Source organism: Accipiter gentilis, chromosome 1, assembly GCF_929443795.1.
Source record: "Accipiter gentilis chromosome 1, bAccGen1.1, whole genome shotgun sequence".
NCBI lineage: Eukaryota > Metazoa > Chordata > Aves > Accipitriformes > Accipitridae > Astur > Astur gentilis.
Genome location: NC_064880.1, coordinates 32,927,777 through 32,950,410, shown reverse-complemented (window position 1 = coordinate 32,950,410; position 22,634 = coordinate 32,927,777). Strand labels below are relative to the sequence as shown.

General features: G+C 39.7%; 1 protein-coding gene across 9 annotated transcripts; it reads right to left on the bottom strand.

Annotated features, from left to right (window-relative positions):
* Positions 1 to 1,817: 1,817 nt before the first annotated feature.
* FASTKD1 (FAST kinase domains 1) lies at positions 1,818 to 22,600 on the bottom strand. 9 transcript variants are annotated; one of them, XM_049818792.1, is made up of 18 exons: positions 22,419 to 22,600; positions 21,617 to 21,725; positions 20,656 to 20,834; positions 17,830 to 17,916; positions 16,370 to 16,874; positions 15,938 to 16,006; positions 13,947 to 14,072; positions 12,366 to 12,764; positions 11,092 to 11,202; positions 9,790 to 9,921; positions 8,347 to 8,833; positions 7,462 to 7,576; positions 6,629 to 6,757; positions 5,731 to 5,862; positions 4,569 to 4,682; positions 4,149 to 4,290; positions 2,991 to 3,105; positions 1,818 to 1,966 (listed from the first exon to the last, which is right to left on the bottom strand). In XM_049818792.1, the coding sequence occupies exons 5-18, from the start codon at positions 16,702 to 16,704 to the stop codon at positions 1,877 to 1,879; spliced, it is 2,496 nt and encodes an 831-aa protein (XP_049674749.1). In that variant the 5' UTR covers positions 16,705 to 16,874; positions 17,830 to 17,916; positions 20,656 to 20,834; positions 21,617 to 21,725; positions 22,419 to 22,600; the 3' UTR covers positions 1,818 to 1,876. The 9 variants fall into 9 exon arrangements, with proteins under 9 accessions (XP_049674749.1, XP_049675016.1, XP_049675194.1 ...); XM_049819059.1 differs by having other exon boundaries at positions 21,617 to 21,722; XM_049819237.1 differs by lacking the exons at positions 20,656 to 20,834; positions 21,617 to 21,725; positions 22,419 to 22,600 and adding an exon at positions 19,912 to 20,311 and having other exon boundaries at positions 16,370 to 16,433; positions 16,719 to 16,874; positions 17,830 to 18,078.
* Positions 22,601 to 22,634: the final 34 nt, after the last annotated feature.

The following is a 22,634-nucleotide window of genomic DNA, read 5'->3' as shown; positions in this document are numbered from 1 at the left end:
TCAGCTCAAACACATGACCACCCATGACGGATCACTTCAGCCACAGCCACTGCCACCTTTCTTATGCTCCAGGATTGCTATCTGAAAACCATCCGTACAGGCAGCAGCCCTCTGACTTGTAGCCCACCTTCCGAGATCCTAACTTCTATTTATGATGGTCTTCTCCATTTTATACAAAATACAATGTGCATACAGTCTTTCTGTGTGCTGTGCCTTCAATGACATTACCTCAAAGCACTTTTCTACATCTTGGAGCCCTTGTCTGTTTGATAGCATAAGCAAACAACCATCTACTAGTTTTTTCAGTGATCCCACAAACATGAGGGGTGCCTCAGGAGGAAAGCACCTTGCAGCTTAGATCAGTTCTGTTGTTTTTTCCTGGCTTTTCATTAGTGTCCTGATATGTATTCAGTCAATAAAAATATTTTCTTCTACTACTGAGTAGTAAAAAAAAAAAAAAAAAAAAAAAAGCAACAGCCAGGTACATAATGGTCAATTCAGAAATGCAGTTGCTTACCTCTGCCAGGTTTCAAAGGAAGTGGTAAAAAGAATGTCTATTGCTTCTACTAAAAAGGCAAAAAAACATATACACATTGTGTGTGTGAAAGAGATGGGCACAGCTAGCAGTCATCATGAGGTAATGGCAGCTGTAGTCACAACATGGCTGCCTCTGAAAATGGGCTGATTTGCAGAAGTATGACCACTCTAACAGTGAACATTACCCTGGCTGTTCCTCTTCTTCCTTCTACATCTCAGTGTCTTATGCCTCCTGACACAAACCCTGGCTAAGTGTGATCACAGGAAGCCTGGTAACTGGCAGATGTTTTTGAAACGTGATAAACCAGCAATGTTTTTCACCACCAGTAACCAAGGTGGTTGTCACTCTGAAGGCCATTCTTGGTTTCAATTTTCAGCCTAAGTTTGCTCTTTTGTACACTGTCTTATTTACAGAACAGGCACGTTAGATGGTTTCTCTAAATTTATTTCCATTAGCAAGGGCTAGTCCAACGCATAATGCCATAATCATAAATTTTATGAATTATCCAGTTGCTAGTAAGTGCCTATGTCTGACATAAGCATTATTTTCTCCTTATCTTGAATAAATCTTTCAGGTACCCCTTCCAAGATGCATTTAACTGGAGTACAGGTGTTTCAAGGGTCTGGACTAGGTGCCAGACTTCTAGAACTAGTCTATCTTTTAAGCACATGAAGGTGTTCCGGAAGGCTCAAGACGTACTTTTTCTGCACACGCCACATCATGGTAGGAGAAGCAGCTGGAGGTTCCTCACCAAGCAACACCCTCCCCTGACACAGTCACCCACAGTATCTCTGTTCTGGAAGATGGAAACAGAATGGCTGCAATAGCAGTCCTATTCTTAGTAAATCTGCATTTCAGTTTCTTGGTTTCACAGTACAGATACTGTTGATCCCTATTGCTCATTCTGTCACATGCTGGAGGACAGACATAGTTTCCAGTAGATCTGCTGCCTCCTCTCTCACAGTCAAGAGTATTTCCAAATTTTTCTTTGGACAGTTTTATGCCTGGCTAAGCCTCTGTGCTATTTATTTAGGAGATAATAATAATGTAATTTTATAGTAAAGCTGTCACAGGCTCATGTACTTAAAGAATAGCTTCCAGATAATGGGAGATTTTAAGCATCCTTATCACACCTTCATGGCTCATTCCGACCTGCCTTTTGCAATCCCTAACAAATCGAGGATTAAGCCTCTTGACACCTGATGCCCCACAGCAAGCCCCGGTCCAGCTGACTCACAGATAAAGAGGTTTTTGAAACTACGTATTCCAGGATTACAGGAAGTCTAATGGTACATAAAGTGTTTGTATAAAAAAATACTTTTGACTGCATATCTGTCATCACTGTATTCCATATAGATGCCTTCTCAGATATTCTAGCTGTTCACCTTTTGTTGACAAAACCATAGAATTCCATTCGAAGTGAGGAATCTGTAGAACAGAATCACACAATCTGAGTGTTAACATTGGTATAAGCCACATAGCATCTTACAGCAAAGAAAAAGCCCTCTGGTATTTTTTGTTCTCCACTTGAAGATATTTTATCACCTGCGTCCTTCTGAAAGCTAGGCTTATTCTAATACTGAAAAGATTAAATTCTCAACGTAAGATTCTTCTTCATGTAAGTACAGTCAGTTTGCTTCCAGAAAGCAGCGTAGTTGTAGAGATGTAAAGCAAATGCCCACGCAACACAGGCTATGACAGCTCCATTACACCATCTCCCACCTTTTGAAACCCAAACTGAGAGAAAAATCCCAGGTCACTATAGTTTGTAATGTTAATGTATCAAACTGGAATGGTGTATCACTAGCATAACATTTGCTGTCAGGGCAATATGAGAAAGGATGATTATCCTGTTAAAAAACAAGCAAACAAAACCCAACCAACTTCAGCTTAAAGAAGGATTCTATCTAAAATTAGAGTAGGTGAGTAATTATATATACAGGAGAATCTGCATTCATGAGCCTCCACTACCCAAATGTTTCTATGCTGGTGGCTGTGAATTATCTGTGGCCACTAGTCTTCCTTGTCACAGCACTACCACTGCTGCAGACAGACATCTTGCAGCTGCCATCGCTGTCTATCACTCAAAGAGGGTATGTTCAATCTTTTTCTAGTGTAGAAATCTTTGGCGAATTGAACTGAAACTCTCGTTTCACTTTTTCTCCTTTACTCAGGCTATGTTGAGATTGCTAGTTTGCCTGCAGTAAGGTAAGATTGAGACCTTTTGACTTCAGTTTTGCTGCAGCCACTTTCAGAGAAGGTGCAAATTCTATGAAGTCCTTACACCATCTTGAGAACAGCTTGGAATTTCCTCCCTAACTACAAAAATTGCTCTCACCCAGTAGGTGCTTTTAACTATTAAAACTATCTTTAAGTCTATTGCAAGGAAAATGTATCAATCTGCACTATCGATACAACTCAGAAAGGACATAAAATATTGCTGACTGCTCACCTGAACTACCCGGTACCCCAGCATTTCCAGGTGTCGTTTTTTCAATGCAGATTCTCCTTTCAGGTGATGTGAATCTTTGCTGAAAGCTTTTGAATCAAGAAATTCCAAAGCAATTCTGCAAACAACAAAAAAGTGCATTTACTTTCAGGTCCTACCTGAATAGCAAGAAGTGGTATTTCTAGTTCAGTATTGATAGTTGCAGCAAGACTATTACTAGATAAACCTGACAATTCATGGAAAAAGAAAATTAAACAACTCCCTGAAACTAGACAAAACATTGTCCTCGTATTTATCTAGAGATGAACTTCACAGGATTTAGTAAAAGCATTTCCTCCTTGAATCTGTTTTTGTTCAAATGGCAGTAACAGCTAACCAGCATTTTCAAGGCTTCTGTTTGAAGAGGTGGGAAGAAAACAGTATCCTAATCTCATGAAAGACACTTCAAGAATGCCGTCTGCCCTAGTGTACTGGGTCTGGCTGAGATGGAGTTACTTTTCTTCATAGCAGCCCATATGGTGCTGTGTTTTGGATCTGTGACCAAAACAGTGCTGGTAACACACTAATATTTTGGCTGTTCCTAAAGAATGCTTGCACAGCATCAAGGCCACCTCTGTTTCTCACTCTGCACCCACAGTGTATAGGCTGGCCTTGACAAGAGGTTGGGAGGGGACACAGCTGGAACCTCAACTGGCCAAAGCGATATTCCACACCATATAACATCATGCTCAGCAGTAAAACAGGAGGGAGTTTTTCCAGAGTAGCCATTGCTCCAGCATCGGTCTGCTGGTGGTGAGTGACTGCATTTGCATCAATTGTTTTCTTTTCCCTTTTTGGTTTTTTTTTTCTTCTTTCTTCTCTTCACTTATTACTTTGTCTTAACTGCAACCCAGGAGCTTTTTTTCCTTGCTTTTCCCCTCCAGATCCTCTCCCACATCATACTGCAGGGGAGTGAGCGAGCAACTGGGTGGGAGCTTAGTTAACAGCTGGGGTCAACCCACCACAGCTAGGAAGGCTAAACCTCATAAGGCTTTGGAAAAAGGAACAGAAAAATAAATAGCCTAGGAGTTGCAACAACCATTTAGGACATAAGCATCAAAAAACTGGTCTAACTTGATCTAAACTTGGAAGAGATAACGTGCAAGAACTCAGTGTACTAACCTCTGAGCTCCTGGTGGCAGAGCCTTTCTCCCTTTATCCTTGATATCATGTGTCAAGCATATTCCCTCCACATCATCCAAAGGTGTATTCTGAGCCACATAGGAAAGAGGCTTTTTATTTTCATCCAGAATGCACTCAAAATCTGCAAGAAAACAGAACAAACCTGTTTACTGACACACAACAAAAAAAATGAAAGAACTTGATCTGTACAGTGCTTACTTCTAGAAAAACTAAGTGATAACCATAATTAGAGATACCAGATATCATTTATATTATGCAGAACTTTTTAGAAACTGTATTTTATACAGCAATTTCTTCTTTGCAGTATCTTGTGGCCACATGCCCAGGGGCTTCCTAATCTTGTTGGCAATAGTGATATCAGAGGTCTCCATAAGAATCCTTAGAGCATTAACTTCTCACCTATTTCATAGCAGTATGGTGTGAGAACAGACATTCTTGCATAATGGCTCCCTCCTAAGATCTCTGTCAGCACTCTGTGAACATGCTGTCGCAGTGGATTTATTTGGCTACTGCCTACAAAGACAAAATAAATAATTCATATATCAAGACTTCCACAGGCAAAGTTCTGAAAATAGCACTTTGTGACACTGCATTTTTGACAGCCAACCTACTGAATTAAAGCTTTTCCACAGATCCCTGGTGTTATGCCATCATAATTCAGAGACCATGCGATCGTCTTTTAGGTGGAAAGTGGCAGGTGCCTATTAAGCATGAATTTCAAATCCAGATTTTCCATCCCAGGATTTTTCCCATTTACATCCTACAAACACTATAGTTTCAGGTTTCACCTGTTGGATTTTGTTTGCTTTTAATCGTGCTTAGACACTTAAATAAGTATTTACTTATTTTGCATCTATTACATGCACACCACACTGTCGCTTCTCTGTCTGTTGCAGATTTGTTTGCTCCTTTAAACATCTTCAGTCTCAGAGATAAAGCAGCTGAGTTCGATGGATAGCAAAGCAGATCTCCCCCATGACAATTAGTAGAGGAGATACCAAGTTTGCATTAGTTGGATTTTCTGAACTGATTGCTATTCTGAAAGATCTCAGCTGCTACACTTGATCACTAGCCTACTTCTCCATTTCTCATCCTTGACGGATCTTGATTCTTCTGAGGAAGGTAACAGCAGTGAGTTCAAAAGGAGGCAGCAAAAATGTTCTCCTTGAAAAATTTAAGTCAAATGTTCAGTCTTGTAAGTGAAGCACAGATCAAAGTGACCCATCTCCTCCAGTAGACAATCCTACTGATCCTCTTCCTGCCTCTCCATACTCCATGCCATATACACTGTTTCTGGGTATTTAAATTTTATTTCTTATGAAGAAATATCCCATCTCTATTACATTAATTCTCATGGGGAAAACTGCTTTGCTATCTGTTGCACTACTAAGTGGTTGCACTTTTCAAGAACATATCCTCAGCAGACACTGGGGTGCACCTTTCTCAGCTTCTATTGTGTGCTAGTGTTAACATGACAGTTTTAGAAGCAGCATCTAGCAGACTGTTGAAAATAGACTATTACTAGCAACAAGGGTAGCTTTTCCTTTCATAAATTACTTACTGTTACAAAAGACACGTTGGCAGTAGTGCTCATGAAACCAAGGGATGTGAAACTCTGGGCATTCCAGACAGACTGCTCTGTTCAATTTCATGAGGCACAAGCGGACCCTCTGTTTTAGGACATCAGGCAGGACTGAGTTAAACAAAATAAAAAGGTGTGAACTGAAATGTGAAAAATCCAACACATTGAACTAAGTGGCTACCTCTGAATTCTTTACTAGAGATGCAAATATCTGTATACTATGGCATTTATAAAATTCATGCTGCAGAATCTTAGAAACGTTCTCAAAATCCCTGAGGAAAAAATGAAAAGTAACAGTTTTGCTCAATATTCAGAATAACAGCAAGACAGAAGAAAGAAGCAGTTTAAACTCTCTTCTGTCATTTAACTTTTACTGAAGTGGTTGAAGGCAAAATGGCAACAGTACATTGATCACGACCAACATACAGGTAGAGAGGAAGGAAACAGTCAGACAAACACTCAGTCTCTTGTTTAGAGAAAAGAGACTGGTAGGACTTGTTTCTTGCAGACAAGAATCCCACATTATTTCTTGAGCTTTGTGACTATTTCTAGTAATAAATACCACACTCAGGAAATTGTATTTCCAATAAAATTGAAGAATTATTAAATACTGAATGCAATAAGCTGACTATAAAATTTGTTTTAAATGAGCTTCTCTCAACTGCAATACAAGTCTGTACTTCTAAAACAAAGCACAAATTTTTGTTCATTCCTTCACTTTTAGCACTCAAATAATGACTAGATTATATAGAGGGGTCTTTCCAGAAAACTGAATCATTTAAAGAGTAATTCTACTTCTCAAGTCATATATAGGTCCATGATTTCACTTTATGCCAAATGCTACATAATCAAATTCATCAGAGAGCTAGAGATCTACCTTCGAGTTGAGCATCCAATTTGCTTAGGAAAGAAACATTAAATATCCTCGTCATCAGAACTGGAGGAAAATACCCAGCCACTGCCAAAACATGACCAAGCAGCACCAAGCGGTGAGTTCCAAAACAACCTTTAAAAATCAGACAGAAATCCACATTAACACATGACATAAAGTTGAATGGATTTACAATGCCCTCCCCCTGGCCTCCCAAATCATCCAAGTTTCTCTCTTGACATACTAAATGAACACACAGGCAGATTAAGGACTACCTTTGCTAGCTGTACCAAGGTATAAGGCAACTCTTGCCAGGAGGAAACTAGTTAGTCTTAAAAAAAGGTAACTCTACAATATTTCAGTAGACAGTAAATGTTCACAGTTCTGTGAGGCTGTATCATCAATCAAAAAATAAAAATAAAAAAATAATCGCTACACATTTCCTCTACAACTTCACCATTTCTTTGTGATGAATCACAAAATGTATCCTGTCCCCAAATGATGATTTCTTGGGGAACGCAACAATTCTATCCAATAACAGCACAGCAAATTAATCAGAATTTTCACTTGATTTTTACTATGCTCAAGATACCTTGCTAGTCCCTTATCAACAGTAATTTTTAAAGGGTAAAATGAAGCTAGAAAACCCAACAGAAGCATACATTGAATTTTTGTTGTGGTTTAACCCCAGTAAGCAGTCTATTAGTAGTAATATACAGACACGCTTTTTCTTTGCTTAAAAAAATGCCATTCTATTGCCATTTTTATTCAGTACAGATAATATCTTCAAATGATACTCATTTATTTGGTATCAGAATATCTTCATCTAATGCACTTACTCAAGTTAGAAGTAAGACGTTGGATACAACTCTCAAAGAACTCTTCATTGGCAGGAGGGTCATAATTAAGAGCAGAGAAAAGGAAGAGAATAAAATAGATTTCAAAGGGGTGGATCTGGAAAAAAAGACATCCTAAATTAAGTCACTGCAAAATAGCCTAATACTGCTTTACAATAAAAAAGGGGTTTATAATTCATTCAGAATTGGGAGATTTAAGACTAGATAAGCTATTTTCTAATTTTTTGGGGGGGGAGAAAAATATTTAAAAAATAAAATGCAGAAATCATTAAAATTGCAGCTATGGCTAAAACTTAAAATCTCTTTCATGTAGATAATCCAAGTGTTTCCGTGTACTTAGACTTTAAGAAGCTTTTAAAAAGGCTTCCCATTAAATGCTCTTAAAGTAACTAAACTGTCATAAAATAAAATCAAAGATCTCTATGAATACCAGATTGAGAAGGAGAAAGAAAAAAACCCAAACAATAAAACACAGTAATTTTGACCAAAAAGATAGGCTATTGGGGAAATCCCCACAAGAATGAGTAATGTAAAAATAGACACTGTGTGATGTGACTATTTGTAAAGAAGTTAAAAAAAAAAATTAAGATGGTAAAACGTAAAGCTGAATGCAAAGGATTATGGTTGACCTAACACTGACTGACAACAATAAAACAAGAAAGGAAAATTAAAGAGAGGTAAGTGCAAAATAATATACATGGAATCAAAACAACTTTTGAGTGAACATAGAAAAACATGAGCTCCAAATCAGGTACACTGAAGAAAACCCTTAGAAACACTGTGTGGATTCTGCTCTGAAACACATTAACTACTAACCTGTCCTTTCTGACTAACTTACACAGCAGATAAAAAGAAAAACTGTAATACCTTGTCTATATTTTCAACAGTCACAGAAGCTATTCTGTCAAGTAATGAAGGACAACGGTGGTTTGTTTTTATGAGAAAAAAAGACAACTGTAATACATTTGCCCATGTTATTTGGTCTATCAAGCGTTGACACATGGCCACAGTTTCCTCACTGAGGACTTCTTCAAACCACTCTCCATTCACATGTGTAAGTTCTTCCAACAGAAGATTTAAGTTGTTGGCATTCTGAAGCCTCTGAAATCCACAGTCATTTAGTTTTTGCAGAAGCTTTACACATAGCTCAGAACCGTTTTGCCAGTGCAACTGATCATAATGATTCCATTTGACAAGAGCAGTAGCAATGCAATTCAAATGATGGAGCTTGCATTGAGGCAGAACTGCTGCTGCTTTGTTTATAATGACTTCCTCCACTTGAAAGGAAGGAAGCATGGCCAGAACACGAATTATTGCAGCAGTATCAGCAGGTATGACACTAGATTTTAGAAAACTGGAAGAGAGACAGAAATTAAAACAGACCATCAGTACTGACAAAGTGAAAACATTTAAAACAAGCAAATAACTTGCATGCATTAAAATTATATTTTAAAAGTCAAAAGCTGTACATTAAATATAACATAAGTAGAATATTAACGACATGGTAGAAATTCACACAGTCAGTGACTACCATCTTTTTTCATTGAGATTAACTTCCAATTTATTAAAAATTGAAAAAGGGAAGAAGACAGGGAGCATCTCAATCAGCTGGTGAGGCTTCAAATGTTATTGATAAACACAGAAGTCCTTAGTAAGGGCGAAAGGTCCATCTTTGTTAACAGTCTGTGGGTTTCTGGGCCTGGATAATTTCTGTGACTTCTGTCCTGGGGAGCACCAGGTTCTGAGGTGCCTGAGGAACATGAAGGCATCATCCACAGAAAACACGTACAGACAAGGCACTGCATTCTTACAGAGGCTGAGCAATGGAAGCAACAGTGGCAGATCTCTTCTCCCGCAATTCCAGAAATGGTTTCCCTTTCTATGTTGCAACTGTACAAGCCTGAGAACTGACTAGACAGTTCTTCAACCAAAAGAAGAGTACTTCTATTTTTCATTACTTGTTCCTTCAAACATCAAAGACATTAATAACTACCTTTCCTATAAAGTACCAATCAAAATTTCTGGTTCAATGTCATTATATTGCAGCGGCCAAGGGGCGAGGGGCAAAAAAATCTATTTTTAAAATATATCATATCTATTAGCAGATGCTAATGGGTCTATAGTCAAGACAATACCCACTTCCTATCCTCTGATTTGCGTGTTTGATAGAATCAAATACTTCTAACAGTTTGTTACTTCTTCATATTTTATGGAAACAAAATAATCTAATACCTTAGCTTGTTATTTAAAATATTAAGTAGACAACTGTTTAATACTTAAATAGCTACACTTCCAAGAATACACACTTACCCTAATAACAACATTTTTAGTTTGGCAAACAGCTCTGGATCGTGGCAACGCAACACCACCAAGTACTGAGTTAACTTTACCAACTGTATTACATGATAGCTATCCAAGTGTTTGTGCAGAACAGAAGCCATTCTAAACACAAAGAGAAAAAGATAACATGGTGTTATGCTAATACAGAAGATACTGCAAAACCCAATATCACGCATGAAGAAGGGGTGTCCTGTGGTGCACAGTATCTAGGTGGAGGGTTGCACACACCTGCACTCCTCACCACCCTAGTTTTGACAGTGTTCCACTACGACACAGCAGCCTCTCTCCACCTAGTGAATTGCAAAATTAAAGCCCTCATCACAGCAAAACAGCTACTTCACTCTAATAATTTCTGTTGCAGATTTTACAATCAGTTAAATCTAGAGTAGACCAAGAACAGGATAAACTAGAACAGCATCACTAGCCTCAGCACCACTGTACTCACTTATCTAATAGTGGTTGCTACAGCTATGTTGGTCTAAAGCTGCAAGAGAGGGCTAGATTTGTAGGGAAAGATAATACCTTAAGACTACCTTTAGACAGTGAGATTCAAGGAGAAAAACCATGAATTCACATGGTCTTCCCTTTCTCTTCACCACCGTACTACTTGTCCGTTTTCTTCCAAGGATCTATTTGGGTTCATATAACTACATTTAATCCAGCTATTGCACATAACCTGCATTTAACTCTGCTGCATCCATGACATATCTGATGCTACATCTTCTGTGTCCAAAACCTCAACTGCTTTTCCCTTCATTGTATGGAAGATATTACCTCTTCCTATAAACAACATTGAGTCTACAGCTGCAAAAAATCTGGTCCAGGTTCTTAAAGACACAAGAATTAATAGTTTAAAGTAGGGCACAATGACTTCTGAAGAAACAATTCACATCACTAACAGGACCTCCTAGATAGGACACATTGCCTACAATTTACTATATTCTCATTTGTCTCACCAGTTTACAGTAATTTTTATAGGCTATGTTTCCTCAAATAGGATGACATATTTGTAAATAAGGCAAAAATTATATTACAATAACTTAGTAGGGTTGAAATGCCCTTCTATGAAATCCCTAAATTGCCTCAATTACTTCTGGGTCGAGCTGCGAGATCCTAAAATCTGTAATAGCTAATTATATATAGTGTATATGGATTTGTGTGCAAGTGACATGCTCTCCAGTCCCAACTTACTGGATATTATATAGTTTTTCACATTAAATGGAAGCAGTTTATGTAGAGAATACAATTTCTTAGTAGTATATAAAAAATTACTTTTTGAGTAGATGAGAATTTCTGCATTTCATTTTCTGCATCGTTTTCAGTATTACCAATACTTGGTAACTGCTAAATTCTTCCGCCATGCGCACTGCAGTTACTAGCAACCTAAAGAGGAAAAGAAAAGATAGATTTTCCAAAGAAAAAATAGTTGAAAATTTCCAGCAAAGATTGCAGCCATTTTCTTTGTCTAGGAGGGAAAGAACCAATAGACTACTTCAAGAAATACAGGAAAACAAATTCCCCCAAACTACAGACCTTTGTTCTGTGGACCCTTCTTCTAAATGGTTGATCTGTATGGCACAGATAAAGAGATGTGAGTGTGTTAGATCAGAACATGTTGCTCTTATGCTAGAAACCAGTGAGCCCAACAATTCTGAAAGTAGACAAGAAGTAGGGAAGGCAGTCTAAGACACTAAACAATTCACAGTCAATCAGCAAGCTACAGATAACAGAATCAAACATGAGTTGAACTGGCTCTGGGGCAAATAAAGCCAACAACTTTTTCTACCTCACACTGATTTTTACCAAAAATAAAATAAATTTTAAAAAAATCTAGGAAAAGCTTTTGGAACTAACTCGGCTACGGCAAAACCAACACAGGCTTGCAGTATATCCAGATCTCTGAATGGAGGCAAATATTCATGAAGAGAAGTCTGAAAATATGACTAACTGTAATTAATACAGCAAATTCTGCCTAAAACTGCAAACTTTGAGAGACCCATGACTAATACCACCCCCAAATAGGATTTTGTAGCACAAGAAAAACAGACAGAGAAAAATCTGCCACACAATACTATGGTCTATTGGTCTAATTGCTAAATAAATGCTGAAGTGCTCCCTGCTGACAACCTTTCATATAGAATAGGACGTATAGCAAACTGGGATAGGTAAGACTTGGGCTGTTTCAGCCACTGTCAGTCTTGAAAAAGCAACACATACCACTGCATATATTTCTCAGGGGAAAGAAAAGTTTTTTACTACCATCCACTGTGAAAGGAAAGCTGTAGTCTAAGAGACAAGAGCTGCAAGATATAACAGCATTCACATACCTCTTGATTACTGGATTCAGCTTTCTATGCAACTGTTTTAAGACAAACTGCTATGACAGTGTTTCCATAATGAAATAACACATTGCTACACAGTTGCAACTAGGAAACCTAATGCTCAGCTCACAGATAGACTCAGAAATTCCTCCTAACGCCAGTACATTTTTAATTTCTGTGCAAAACTACATATATATCATTAGACAAAACTGTTAATTAACTTACCTTTCTCTTACCTTGGATCCTGCCATAGGCCCAAGGATAAAAAATAATTTTGCAAAGGTTTCAGGATCATAATAAACATCTATATTTTCAGAGAGTAATTGTTTAGCAACCAGGCGGAATTCAGCATTGTCAAAACCCAGCTGCTCATACAGTCCAAGAATAAGACTTATACTGTGTATATCAAGATGGGAGGCACTTTTAAGGAAAATCTTGTTGCATTTTTCTAGCAATGGATGATATCTCAGTTTAACATTTTGAAGAAACTGTAGTATTCTTTTGGCATAGTTGAAGTGGACTTCATCCTTTTCTTCCAAGAGCTGTCCGGCCTTGTGTAGTAATCGATCTCGAAAATGCTGTGAGATAACGTCAGATATGCTGATCATCAAAACCGACAAGATCCTAAAAAATTCAAAAGATTTTATGCTTACACATTGAACACGAAAAGTAATAAATTTTAGATTTCTTAAATAAACTATGCAAAGAAAGGAACGTTAGTCAGGGTGTTGCTGGCTTCTGCGTAAAAAGGAACTTTAAATCTAACACAGAAAAAACAGATGAGCAAAAACCATTTCTCCTACTAAAGTAAAAATTCTGCTTTCAGTGAATTTCTGAAACAATTGGATGTTTTCAACCATCCCTTACAAAGTTGTATGCAATGAAAGTGTTTGCCTAAGGCAAGACCCTCACTTGCCTGATTCAAATTTGCAAAAAGACCTCTAATGTTCAATGGAAACTAAAGAAACCCAAACAATTCTCAAGTGACAGAATGCAGAGAAGAGTCATTGTCACTCCTAAAGAAAGGATTCCTTGTTAAGGGCATAAAACTTATGACCACAGGGAGAGTAATTTCGGTAAAGAAACGCAGTCCCATTCTATGAGTTTCATAAGCAGGCTCCTCACATCTGCAAAAATAACTGTTGGTACTGCTGGTGCTATATAAAACAGAAAAAAGGAAGAACAGCCTTTGCTATAATGGCCCAGGGAGAACAGAGGCAAGAAAAAGAAACTTGGAGTTCTTTGACTAGGGCCAGGTTTTAAGTAATTTTAATATTAGGGTAATGCACTAGACATGCTAGCAAGAGAATTGATTAATTCAACTTGACCAAAAAAAAAAAAAAGAGAAATACTCTGAAGATAAATAAAAATAACATTGCTTTAAGAGTCCTTATTGCTATTCACAACAGTAAACTAAATCCATGTCATAGTAGAGAAACTATCAATGTCAAGGAAGAAAAACATCTTCTGGCGAGTCAGTCGTCTCTAAATTCCAAAAAAAGTCCAAGTAAAATTTAGAATCCGGATAAAGCAATATCTGCTGGTTTTCCACTGTAAGTAGAACACTGTAAGTTTTAATTAAGTGTTTAAACTGGTTATAAAGAAATTCTTTGCAAAATCATTGGGAAAATGCATTTGCCTAAGCAGACCTGTCCATGAAAATGAATACAAATCACCTCCTTCTCACAAACCCCAAACTGAAGAAAAGCAACCTCCAATTGAGAAAAAGGGAAAGTGTTCAGCAAAGGCAGCCCAGTAATCGTGACATATTGCTTCTTCCACTACTCATTTCATCCTGACACTTACCTTATATCCTGTATAGAATCCAGTTTCATGTCCACAATATGAGCTACTTTGCCAATTACAGGACTGAAATGTCTCTGTCGCTTGTATAAACACAGTGCGAATTTAGACAGAGCTGGCAAACTAAGCCTGTCAAGACATCAAAGAAAGATAGAATATTTACTTTTTATTTCTAGTGAATAACTAAAGACAAAAATCTACTTCAACAATTATATAAAAGACAAGGTTATATTCAAATCACAAAACAAGGAAACAAAATAAGCATTTTCTATTTGGTCACCTTGGGCTTAGTCAAAACACCTAGATATTTCATATTAAAGCATATTGTGCATATGGAGCTCTAAAAAAAAATAAATTAAAAAAATCAGAGTTCCTCATTTAATCAGACCAACATAAGAAATCTATAAAGATTACATTCTCAAGCAATGATGTGAAATAGTTAAAATCATAGAATGGTTTGGGTTGGAAGGGACTTTAAAGATCATCTAGTTCCAACGCCTCTGCCACGGGCAGGGACACCTTCCACTAGAACAGGTTGCTCAAAGCCCCATCCAACCTGGCCTTGAACACTTCCAGGGATGGGGCATCCACAACCTCTCTGGGCAACTGTTTCAGTGCCTCACCACCCTCACAGTAAGAATTTCTTCCTAATATCTAACCTAAATCTACTCTCAGTTTAAAACCATTACCCCTCGTCCCACAACTACACTCCCTGATAAAAGAGTCCCTCCTCATCTTTCCTGTAGCTCCCCTTTAGGTACTGGAAGCTGCTATAAGGTCTCCTCGGCGCCTTCACTTCTCCAGGGTGAACAACCCCAACTCTCAGTCTGTCCTCACAGGGGAGGTGCTCCAGCCCTCTGATCATCTTCGTGGCCCTCTTCTGGACTCGCTCCAACAGGCCCATGTCTTTCTTATGTTGGGGCCCCCAGAGCTGAATGCAATACTCCAGGTGGGGGTCTCATGAGAGTGGAGTAGAGGGGGAGAATCACCTCCTGTGACCCGCTGGTCACGCTTCTTTTTATGCAGCTCAGAATGCAAGTGGCTTTCTGAGCTGCAAGCACACATTGCCGTCTCACGCTGAGCTTCTCGTCAACCAACACCCCCAAGTCCTTCTCCTCAGGGCTGCTCTCAATCCACTCATCACCCAGCCTGTATTTGTGCTTGGGATTGCCCCGACCCATGGGCAGGACCTTGCACTTAGCCTTGTTGACCTTCATGACATTCGCACAGGCCCACCTCTCAAGCCTGTCAAGGGCCCTCTGGATGGCATCCCTTCCCTCTAGCGTGTTGACCGCACCACAGAGCTTGGTGAGGGTGCACTCCATCCCACTCTCCATGCCTAAACGAATGTGAGCAATTTATTTATTACCTGAATGTTATTTTGTGTTCAAGCTACACTGAATTTATTTACTTGTCAAGATGCCCCAGGTGTTAAGCTGGGAGAGGGAATTCTGTGATGCTGGTGCCAAGATTGACACTAGCTTCTGCCATTAACCTGAGATTAAAGAATGAAAATTACAATATATATTAAAAAAATCAAAACCCAACAAAAAACAACAAAAAACACAAAGGGAAAATGTTGATGTTTTAATACAAAAGGTTTTTTACTAAAATCGAGACAAGCAGGGTCCAAACCACCATTTGAGTTGGACAGTAAATACTAAGTTAAAACCATAAATATTAAAACCTGCAATTTACTTCAAACACATAAATCTACACAAACAGTGTATTTCAAAATCTTAAGCATCTGTCCCCGTTGTTGCTGTATCTGAATCTCTCAAGCATTTGTGTACTAAAGTCCATCAATACTCAAAGCCTCCATATGTATAAAAATAATTTTCAAAACCTTCAAAGATACAACTGATATTTAAAATACTCACAATAATGTTTAAAACATCTTGTAAATACTCTTTTGAGAACTCTGTGTAGCCTCATGTGAAGCAAACCACACTTCAACTTATACCCTTCACAAACCATAGTAGTACAGCACTTGCCTTTCTAATCTTTTCCATGCCTCTGTAACAAGCACTTCTGCTAGAGAACTGTGGTCTTCAACATTGAGCCTTCAGAAGAAAGACATAATAGTTTGAAGTTTGCTTTGAAAGTTATAAAGAAGACATATGTCCTTTCATTATTTATCATAATGTTATACTTTTCTATCGCTCCCTCCATTCAGATTATAAATATTTGTGCATTAATAATCATAACTCCATTTACTGGGAGTGCAAAACTGATCAGTTCTGTCTACATCTCAAAAACTGAGACACAGGACATTAAGTTGTCTGTGTCACACAGTCAGAGTACAGAAGCTGGGACAGGGAAGTCTCTCAGTCTCCTTACAGGATGGCTTTGTAGTCAAAATTCCATCTCTTTTTACTACCAAGTACAAAATGTAGAGATGTGGAATTCAACATAATGCTGCTTACCTCAGAATACTATATAGGGTGTCCACTATGGCCTCATCTTCCATGTGTTCCACCTTGTTTTCTGCTAAAATGCAAAGGGTAAGAAACTGGGAATGATTTCTTATATAGTCACTAGTCCTTAAGAGAAGTGGCCTCTTCTTTTGCAATTGCCACAGCATGTTCAATGCAATTCCCACATGTTTTTCAGAAAGCCTGGCCTTGTTCCTTCCAACAAGGTCGAACACTTCATCTTCATGGGTGCAGCTATTTATCTGGCTCAAAAGCAGATCACTACTCAGAGTCCGAGCTTGGTAATGTCTCAGCGTAAACAAGCAAGCCTGCCTCAAACAAAGCATTTTGCTATGCCTACCAGCTATCTTTAAAGCATCCAGAAAGATTCTTCTTTCACTTTTCACAGTAAACCATGATGTTACAAAGAACAAACTCAAGTAGTTGAAAAACAGAAGATCATTTTTCTTTCATCCTGTATGGTCACTGTATTAAGAAGAACTCGGTTCTGAGGTATCTGTAATGAGGTAGAATTAAAGCAGTTAAGTACAGTCATTAACTACTAGCTAAAAATCAATGGCTCTACTTTTTAATGTTCTGAGTAAGGTAAGCTTGAGATGAATCTACAGCCTGGATTCTTCTCAGAGAAGCTCCCAGCAATGAACACTGACATGTTCGCAAGCACTAAGAAAAGTTAGTTCACTTGGCAAGTTTTCAAATTTAGAAATCTGCATTTAAAAGGCACATGTGCTATCATGCTACTACTTAGAAGGCAAAGCTGAGCTGTTTAACATGCAGACACTGCATGACTAAGTCAAGTGAGGCTTCCTCTCACTAGGCCACTCCATAATTCCAAACTGGGGTCCAGGAACTGCCAGAAAATACAACTATTGGTGGTTAAAGGAAGTGAGACAGCAAGAACTCCTAAGCTGTCATCACTGGATTCCTCTGGTTCTGTATGTGCATCCATCCCACAGTGATATCTACTGCACCTCCTGCCTATGAACCTCTCCCAGAGTTTCCTTTCCACTCTGCTCTCTTTAGTACATATCTAAGTCTTGTAAACACATGAAGGTTTCGGTATATGACTTCTAGTCAGGAAGGCTGACCACCTTTGTAATATAGGATACTGATCAGTCACCACGTATCAGGTGAAATCACCTACTGCACAAAATAAAAGCAACCAAATTCCTGAAATTATAGTGGAAGCTACAGCCTTATCTACTGAAATTTGGCAAGTATTAATTTGTTTTCTTAATATATCCCCCAATTTGTACACAGTGCTAACAACTATGTATTCTACAACCTACAACATTGGTTCCAAGCTGCGAACACAAACCACTAGTAGTAAATGTTGTGGTACACCAAAAAAGACCCATCAAATTCCCTTAACTCAGAGATCATTGAAAAGTCTAGAATTCTTGCTTTAGAAGATATAATCATTAACAGCAACAATTATCAACGTACCATACCTTCAGCAAACTTGAATGCTCTTCAGCTGTAGGCATGATTCCATCAGTGTAATATTATCAAGGCAATGGCAGCAGCATGCACTAGGTCTACTCGGAAAGAAAAAACCTTCTTATTTGAGCAATCCACATAAGGTACTGAAATATTTTCACAAAATTGGATATAGCTGGATTTCTTCTGATGTCTGTACAATCCGCTTCAGAGAATAAAAAGTCATTCTGACACATTGTACTACACTGCTGTCGCTGATGCTGGGGAAGATACAAGGAAAGCTAAAATGAAGTAATTTTAATTTATGATCTGTTATAATACAAAACGTTTTCTTCCATATGCAAAATGAAAGCATACAAAAATAAAAGGTATGATTTTTCCACATATTCTGTATTAAGTACCTTTTATAATAACAATTTGCTTTATAGTCCCTTTTCAGAGATTGCTTTTATTGCTTCTATTTGTTGCATATAGTAGTTGCCTTTATAAAGAATTTATTGCACTTTATCACTGAGAAAAGTTGTGTGACATTATTTATTCCATGTAAACTCCATAAAAAGTATTTTTGGCTTTTCCCTCTCAGTACACAGCCACATGCTTTTAGAAGTATCTGGGACTTTTTATGAGATTTTATAATGTGTATTAAATAAGCTAAAATACAGGTTGTTCAAGCCACTGTTAAATCACAATCTAGTAATCTTCCACAAAGTCTCAAGTACTAAATTAACCACATTTACCAGACCACTTCACAATTTTTTTACCCCACAGATTTTCCAGTTAATTAAAAATACTTTTTTCTGTTCCCTTTTGCCATGTAGATGCATGTAGATGGAGCAAATCAGATACAGTGACAACAATCAAAAGCCAAAGTGATTGCCTGTTCCACCTACAGCTTCTAAGCAGAAGCTGCAATACAGAGTTATCAAAATTATTGCACTATACAAACTACCTGGTTTAAAGAGAGAAAAAAAGCATTTCCCCTCTAATGACACAATAGTAAAGTACAGCTTGAAAGCCAGCATAAGTTTTTAACCTTTTTGTATGACCACATCCAGAATCCTAGCTGCAAATGAACAAGTTTTTTTTCTTAATCCTCTTTTAGAGAACTAAGACAGCATTAGACAAATACCTTTAAGAGGATACCGATATATTGGAACTTGTTTTTAAGATTTCTTGTGCTGTATTATAGAACATTAAGCAAAGGCTTTTTATTAGTGTATTTTTGCTTTGGTTACTATTCCTCTATTTTTACATGTCCACCAGAGGGGAAAAAAAGCTACAATATAAATTCATGTTTACTCCCCACAGTACTGGGAAGCTAAGCTGCCAGAAGACAGGATGAAGTACACACGTGAAGACAATATAAAAACTTCAGGCTCAAATAATTTCTTTATAAGCCCAGGTAACACATCTTTCTCATGCTGCAGTGGACCTTGCATCCCCTATCCTAATGACTGGGAACCAGGATCTCTATCTAAAACAGCCTGCAGGAAGTTTCCAAATATTTCTTTCTGGAAGGTAATTTAGCAGATGCAAGCGATTTACCCCAAACCTGTATGCAGTTTTAAATTGTAGTTAATTTTAATATCTTATAAAAAGGAAATCTATAGGAAATGTTGGATGTTTTGAAACTTACAAATACATAGATTAAAAATAAGAAATTTGTATCTGCTTAAAGAACTATTTCTAAAGTGTTCTACTCACCATGCAAAATATACGCTAAAAGGACAAGAAATTATTTAAAATCATTTCCTATCAGTCAAAACGCACATTTTCAAGGCTGTATTACAAACTACAGTGAGCCAGTAAGTCTTTCTTCCACAAAGGAGAAAATGTGGACACCCGCCACTCCTCAAGTGTAAAAAGTATTAAAGATTTAAGTAACTAAGCGTTAAAAGAGCTGCTTGTGCGGTAGGGGGGGGGAGGGCGGTGTTCACCTGTCTGCCAGAGTCACCTCAGTTTTCGTCAGCCTTGCCGTAGGCAGTACAACATCCCTGTCACACGGGTACCAGCAGCGGCCTACCTCACCTCCCGCCTTTGCCCCGCACCGCCACCGCGCCCAGTTGCTGCCGGGTCACCGGCGGAAAGCCCACCTGCTCCCACCTGCGGGTCGCTTCCTCCTTTCCCGCGTGGAGATTCTAACCCAGAAGCACTTCAGAAGGAGCGGGGCAAGGGGCTAAGCCGCCACACAGGCCTCAGGGCGGCGAGGGGGCGGCCAGGGCCCCACTGCCCCCCACCCGCAGGCAGGCGGCAAACCGCTGCGTTAGGCTCGTCCCCCGCCACCGCCCGGCGCTCCCTCGGCCACCTTTAGCCTAACGGCGGCTGCGCTACGCGCGTACCTTGTGGGGAAAAAAAACGCACTGCCATGCTCGGCGGGAGGAAGCTCCGAGCCCGGCCCCCCGGAACCGCCTCGCTCCGCCGCGGCCCCAGCCGCCGCCGGAGTGCATGCAGCAGGAGGGCGGCGCTGCCCCAGCCCGCCCTCTCCTCAGGCCTGGCGGAGAGGTGGCGGCGGCCTCTGAGGGGCGGCCCGCGGGGCTCCCAGCGCGCCTGCGGAGCGGCGGCGGCGGCGGAGCGGGCTGCCCTGCGGGGCGGGCGGCGGGCACGGCCCAGCTGCCGGCAGGCCAAAGCCGCGGCCCCGCCTTGCGGCCCCGCGTGTGCGCCGGCGGAGCGCGGGATGCGCGGAGTCTGCTAGCGCTGGCTTAAGCGAGGGCTATTGAAACGGCAAAGTCCTGCACCCGGCTAGGTTAAATAACAAAACGGAGGAACCGCTGTCGTCTGCGCACCTCCTGAGACCTCCCTGCGCCCCCAGAACACAACCTGAGAAGTCCTTAGCTGACTTGTTCACAAGACCCTTGCGATGGACGCTGCTCGCTCAGAACAAGCGGGTGGTTTATCCTCAGCGCTCCATATGCCTCTGCGCTGTTACTCGCTGTGCCTGTGCCTCAAGACAGCATTTCCCACGAGCTGAGATGTCGGGGAATGTAAGGAGAAAGGGGGAAAGTCCAGCCGGTTAGACCTTCCAAAGGAGATAAAAATAATAATAAAAAAGTTCCAAGGTTATCTTGATTGTTGAGGTCGTATTAATAAAACCAACGTTTATGTAACACATTCTGAGGGGGAAAAAACCTCTTCCCTGCCTAAAAAAATCACAAAGGGACTTAAGTTCAGGAAGGGTGAAGTTCAAGAGTTTGGTGTCACTGTACTGGAATTATTATCATTTTACATTATAATTTTTTTATGCTTTGAAAAAAGGAGTTTAAAATGTGTGAGTTCTGGAACACAAATCTAACATATGTTGCAACATGTATATTGCTTATGTTGTTTGTATACATACAGCTCCAGGTCATCTTTCTGGACCTTTTCTCACCACCAATAACAAAGACACTTAAGATAGAATGGTCACAATCTCCGACTGTTCTAAAACTCTATCTAAAATCACAACCAGAACTATTACCATGACCAATTTTGATGAGCTGTTTTGCAGCAATCTATCAAAGGGGTTTCTTGTTACTTTTTGTCTGTTGTTGATTGTATGGGTACCTCCTATATCGGATGCTTATGAATATGGAACTCACTCTAATAAAATAGCCCCTATTTTATTTATTTTAGGTCTGTAGTGTTTTAGAAAAACAGCACGTAAAATTTTTAACTGGATTTGTAACAGTTGTTCTAACTGTAAAATTTATAACTGGAACAGCTCCTGTACCCTTCTGCTACCAAATCTAGATCACCAGTCTTCACAGGCATGCAAGTAACAGTGAGACCCAAACCCTGCCAGGTGATCTCAAAGGGTGGCACTTATCTCTTTCAAGAATCTCAGGCCTTGTGCAAACTCAGGTAAGAACTCCAAGGCATCTGATCTCCCACTTCAGAGGAAAACTATTCCACGTTCATATGAAGGGGACTTCTGCAAATCATACGGATTTTTCATTTACAAGATGAACTTTTTACTTTTGACTTGTTAAGTACATTTAGATGAAATCAATCAATAATGCCTCAAGCAAATTAAAAATGATAGATAAAATTACCTTAAATTTCAAGTTGGACACATAGGGGAAGAAAAAAACGATTTATCAAAGCATGCTGTGCTGAAGCCAGTGTTAATTTACTTAATAGGAGTCCAGTCACCAGCTTCTTCAGGATTCCAGCACTCACAGGGGTCAATTTCTCGATTTTTATTTTTTTTCCCAGATGTTCAGGAGGAGAAAATTTGTTTTTTCTGCTTTCAACAGACCTCTCAACTGCGAGTCACAGGACTTCCATTGCCTCCTGTTATGTATGATTACTAACCCCAATACCCACCGCTCTGAATTAAAACCCTTCAAGGGAGGTATGTACTCCCGTGTAAGTCTTAAGTTAATTTTGAAGGTGCTCACAGCTTTATTGTGCCGTTACAAACTTTCACGTCCCTATTTTTAAGACAAATGGAAATAGAGCTTGAATGGCAATACAGACATATGGGGCAGGATTATCAGGAACTTTTTTTGCACAGTTGGGTCTAGTTTCCTATTTTAGTTCTTTCCAACCCCTGACGACGCGTGCCAGGTACTGCTGGCGTAACCCTAAACCCTTCCAGTACTGTCGTGGACATTTCATTTACCAATCGCTTGGCCGTTTTCCGGGCTCTTCGCGGAACCACCCCTCAGCGTCCCGCCAGCAGGGGAAGGCCAGCACTAGCTCCGGCCACGTTCGGTCGGAAGGCACTACAGACGCGGGGCAGGCGCCTCCGGCCTCTCCGCCGGCGCCGGCGCCTTCCCGCGCTGCGACCGGCCTCGCCTCAGGCGCCCGGGGTGGCGCCCGGGGTCGGCGGCGCGGC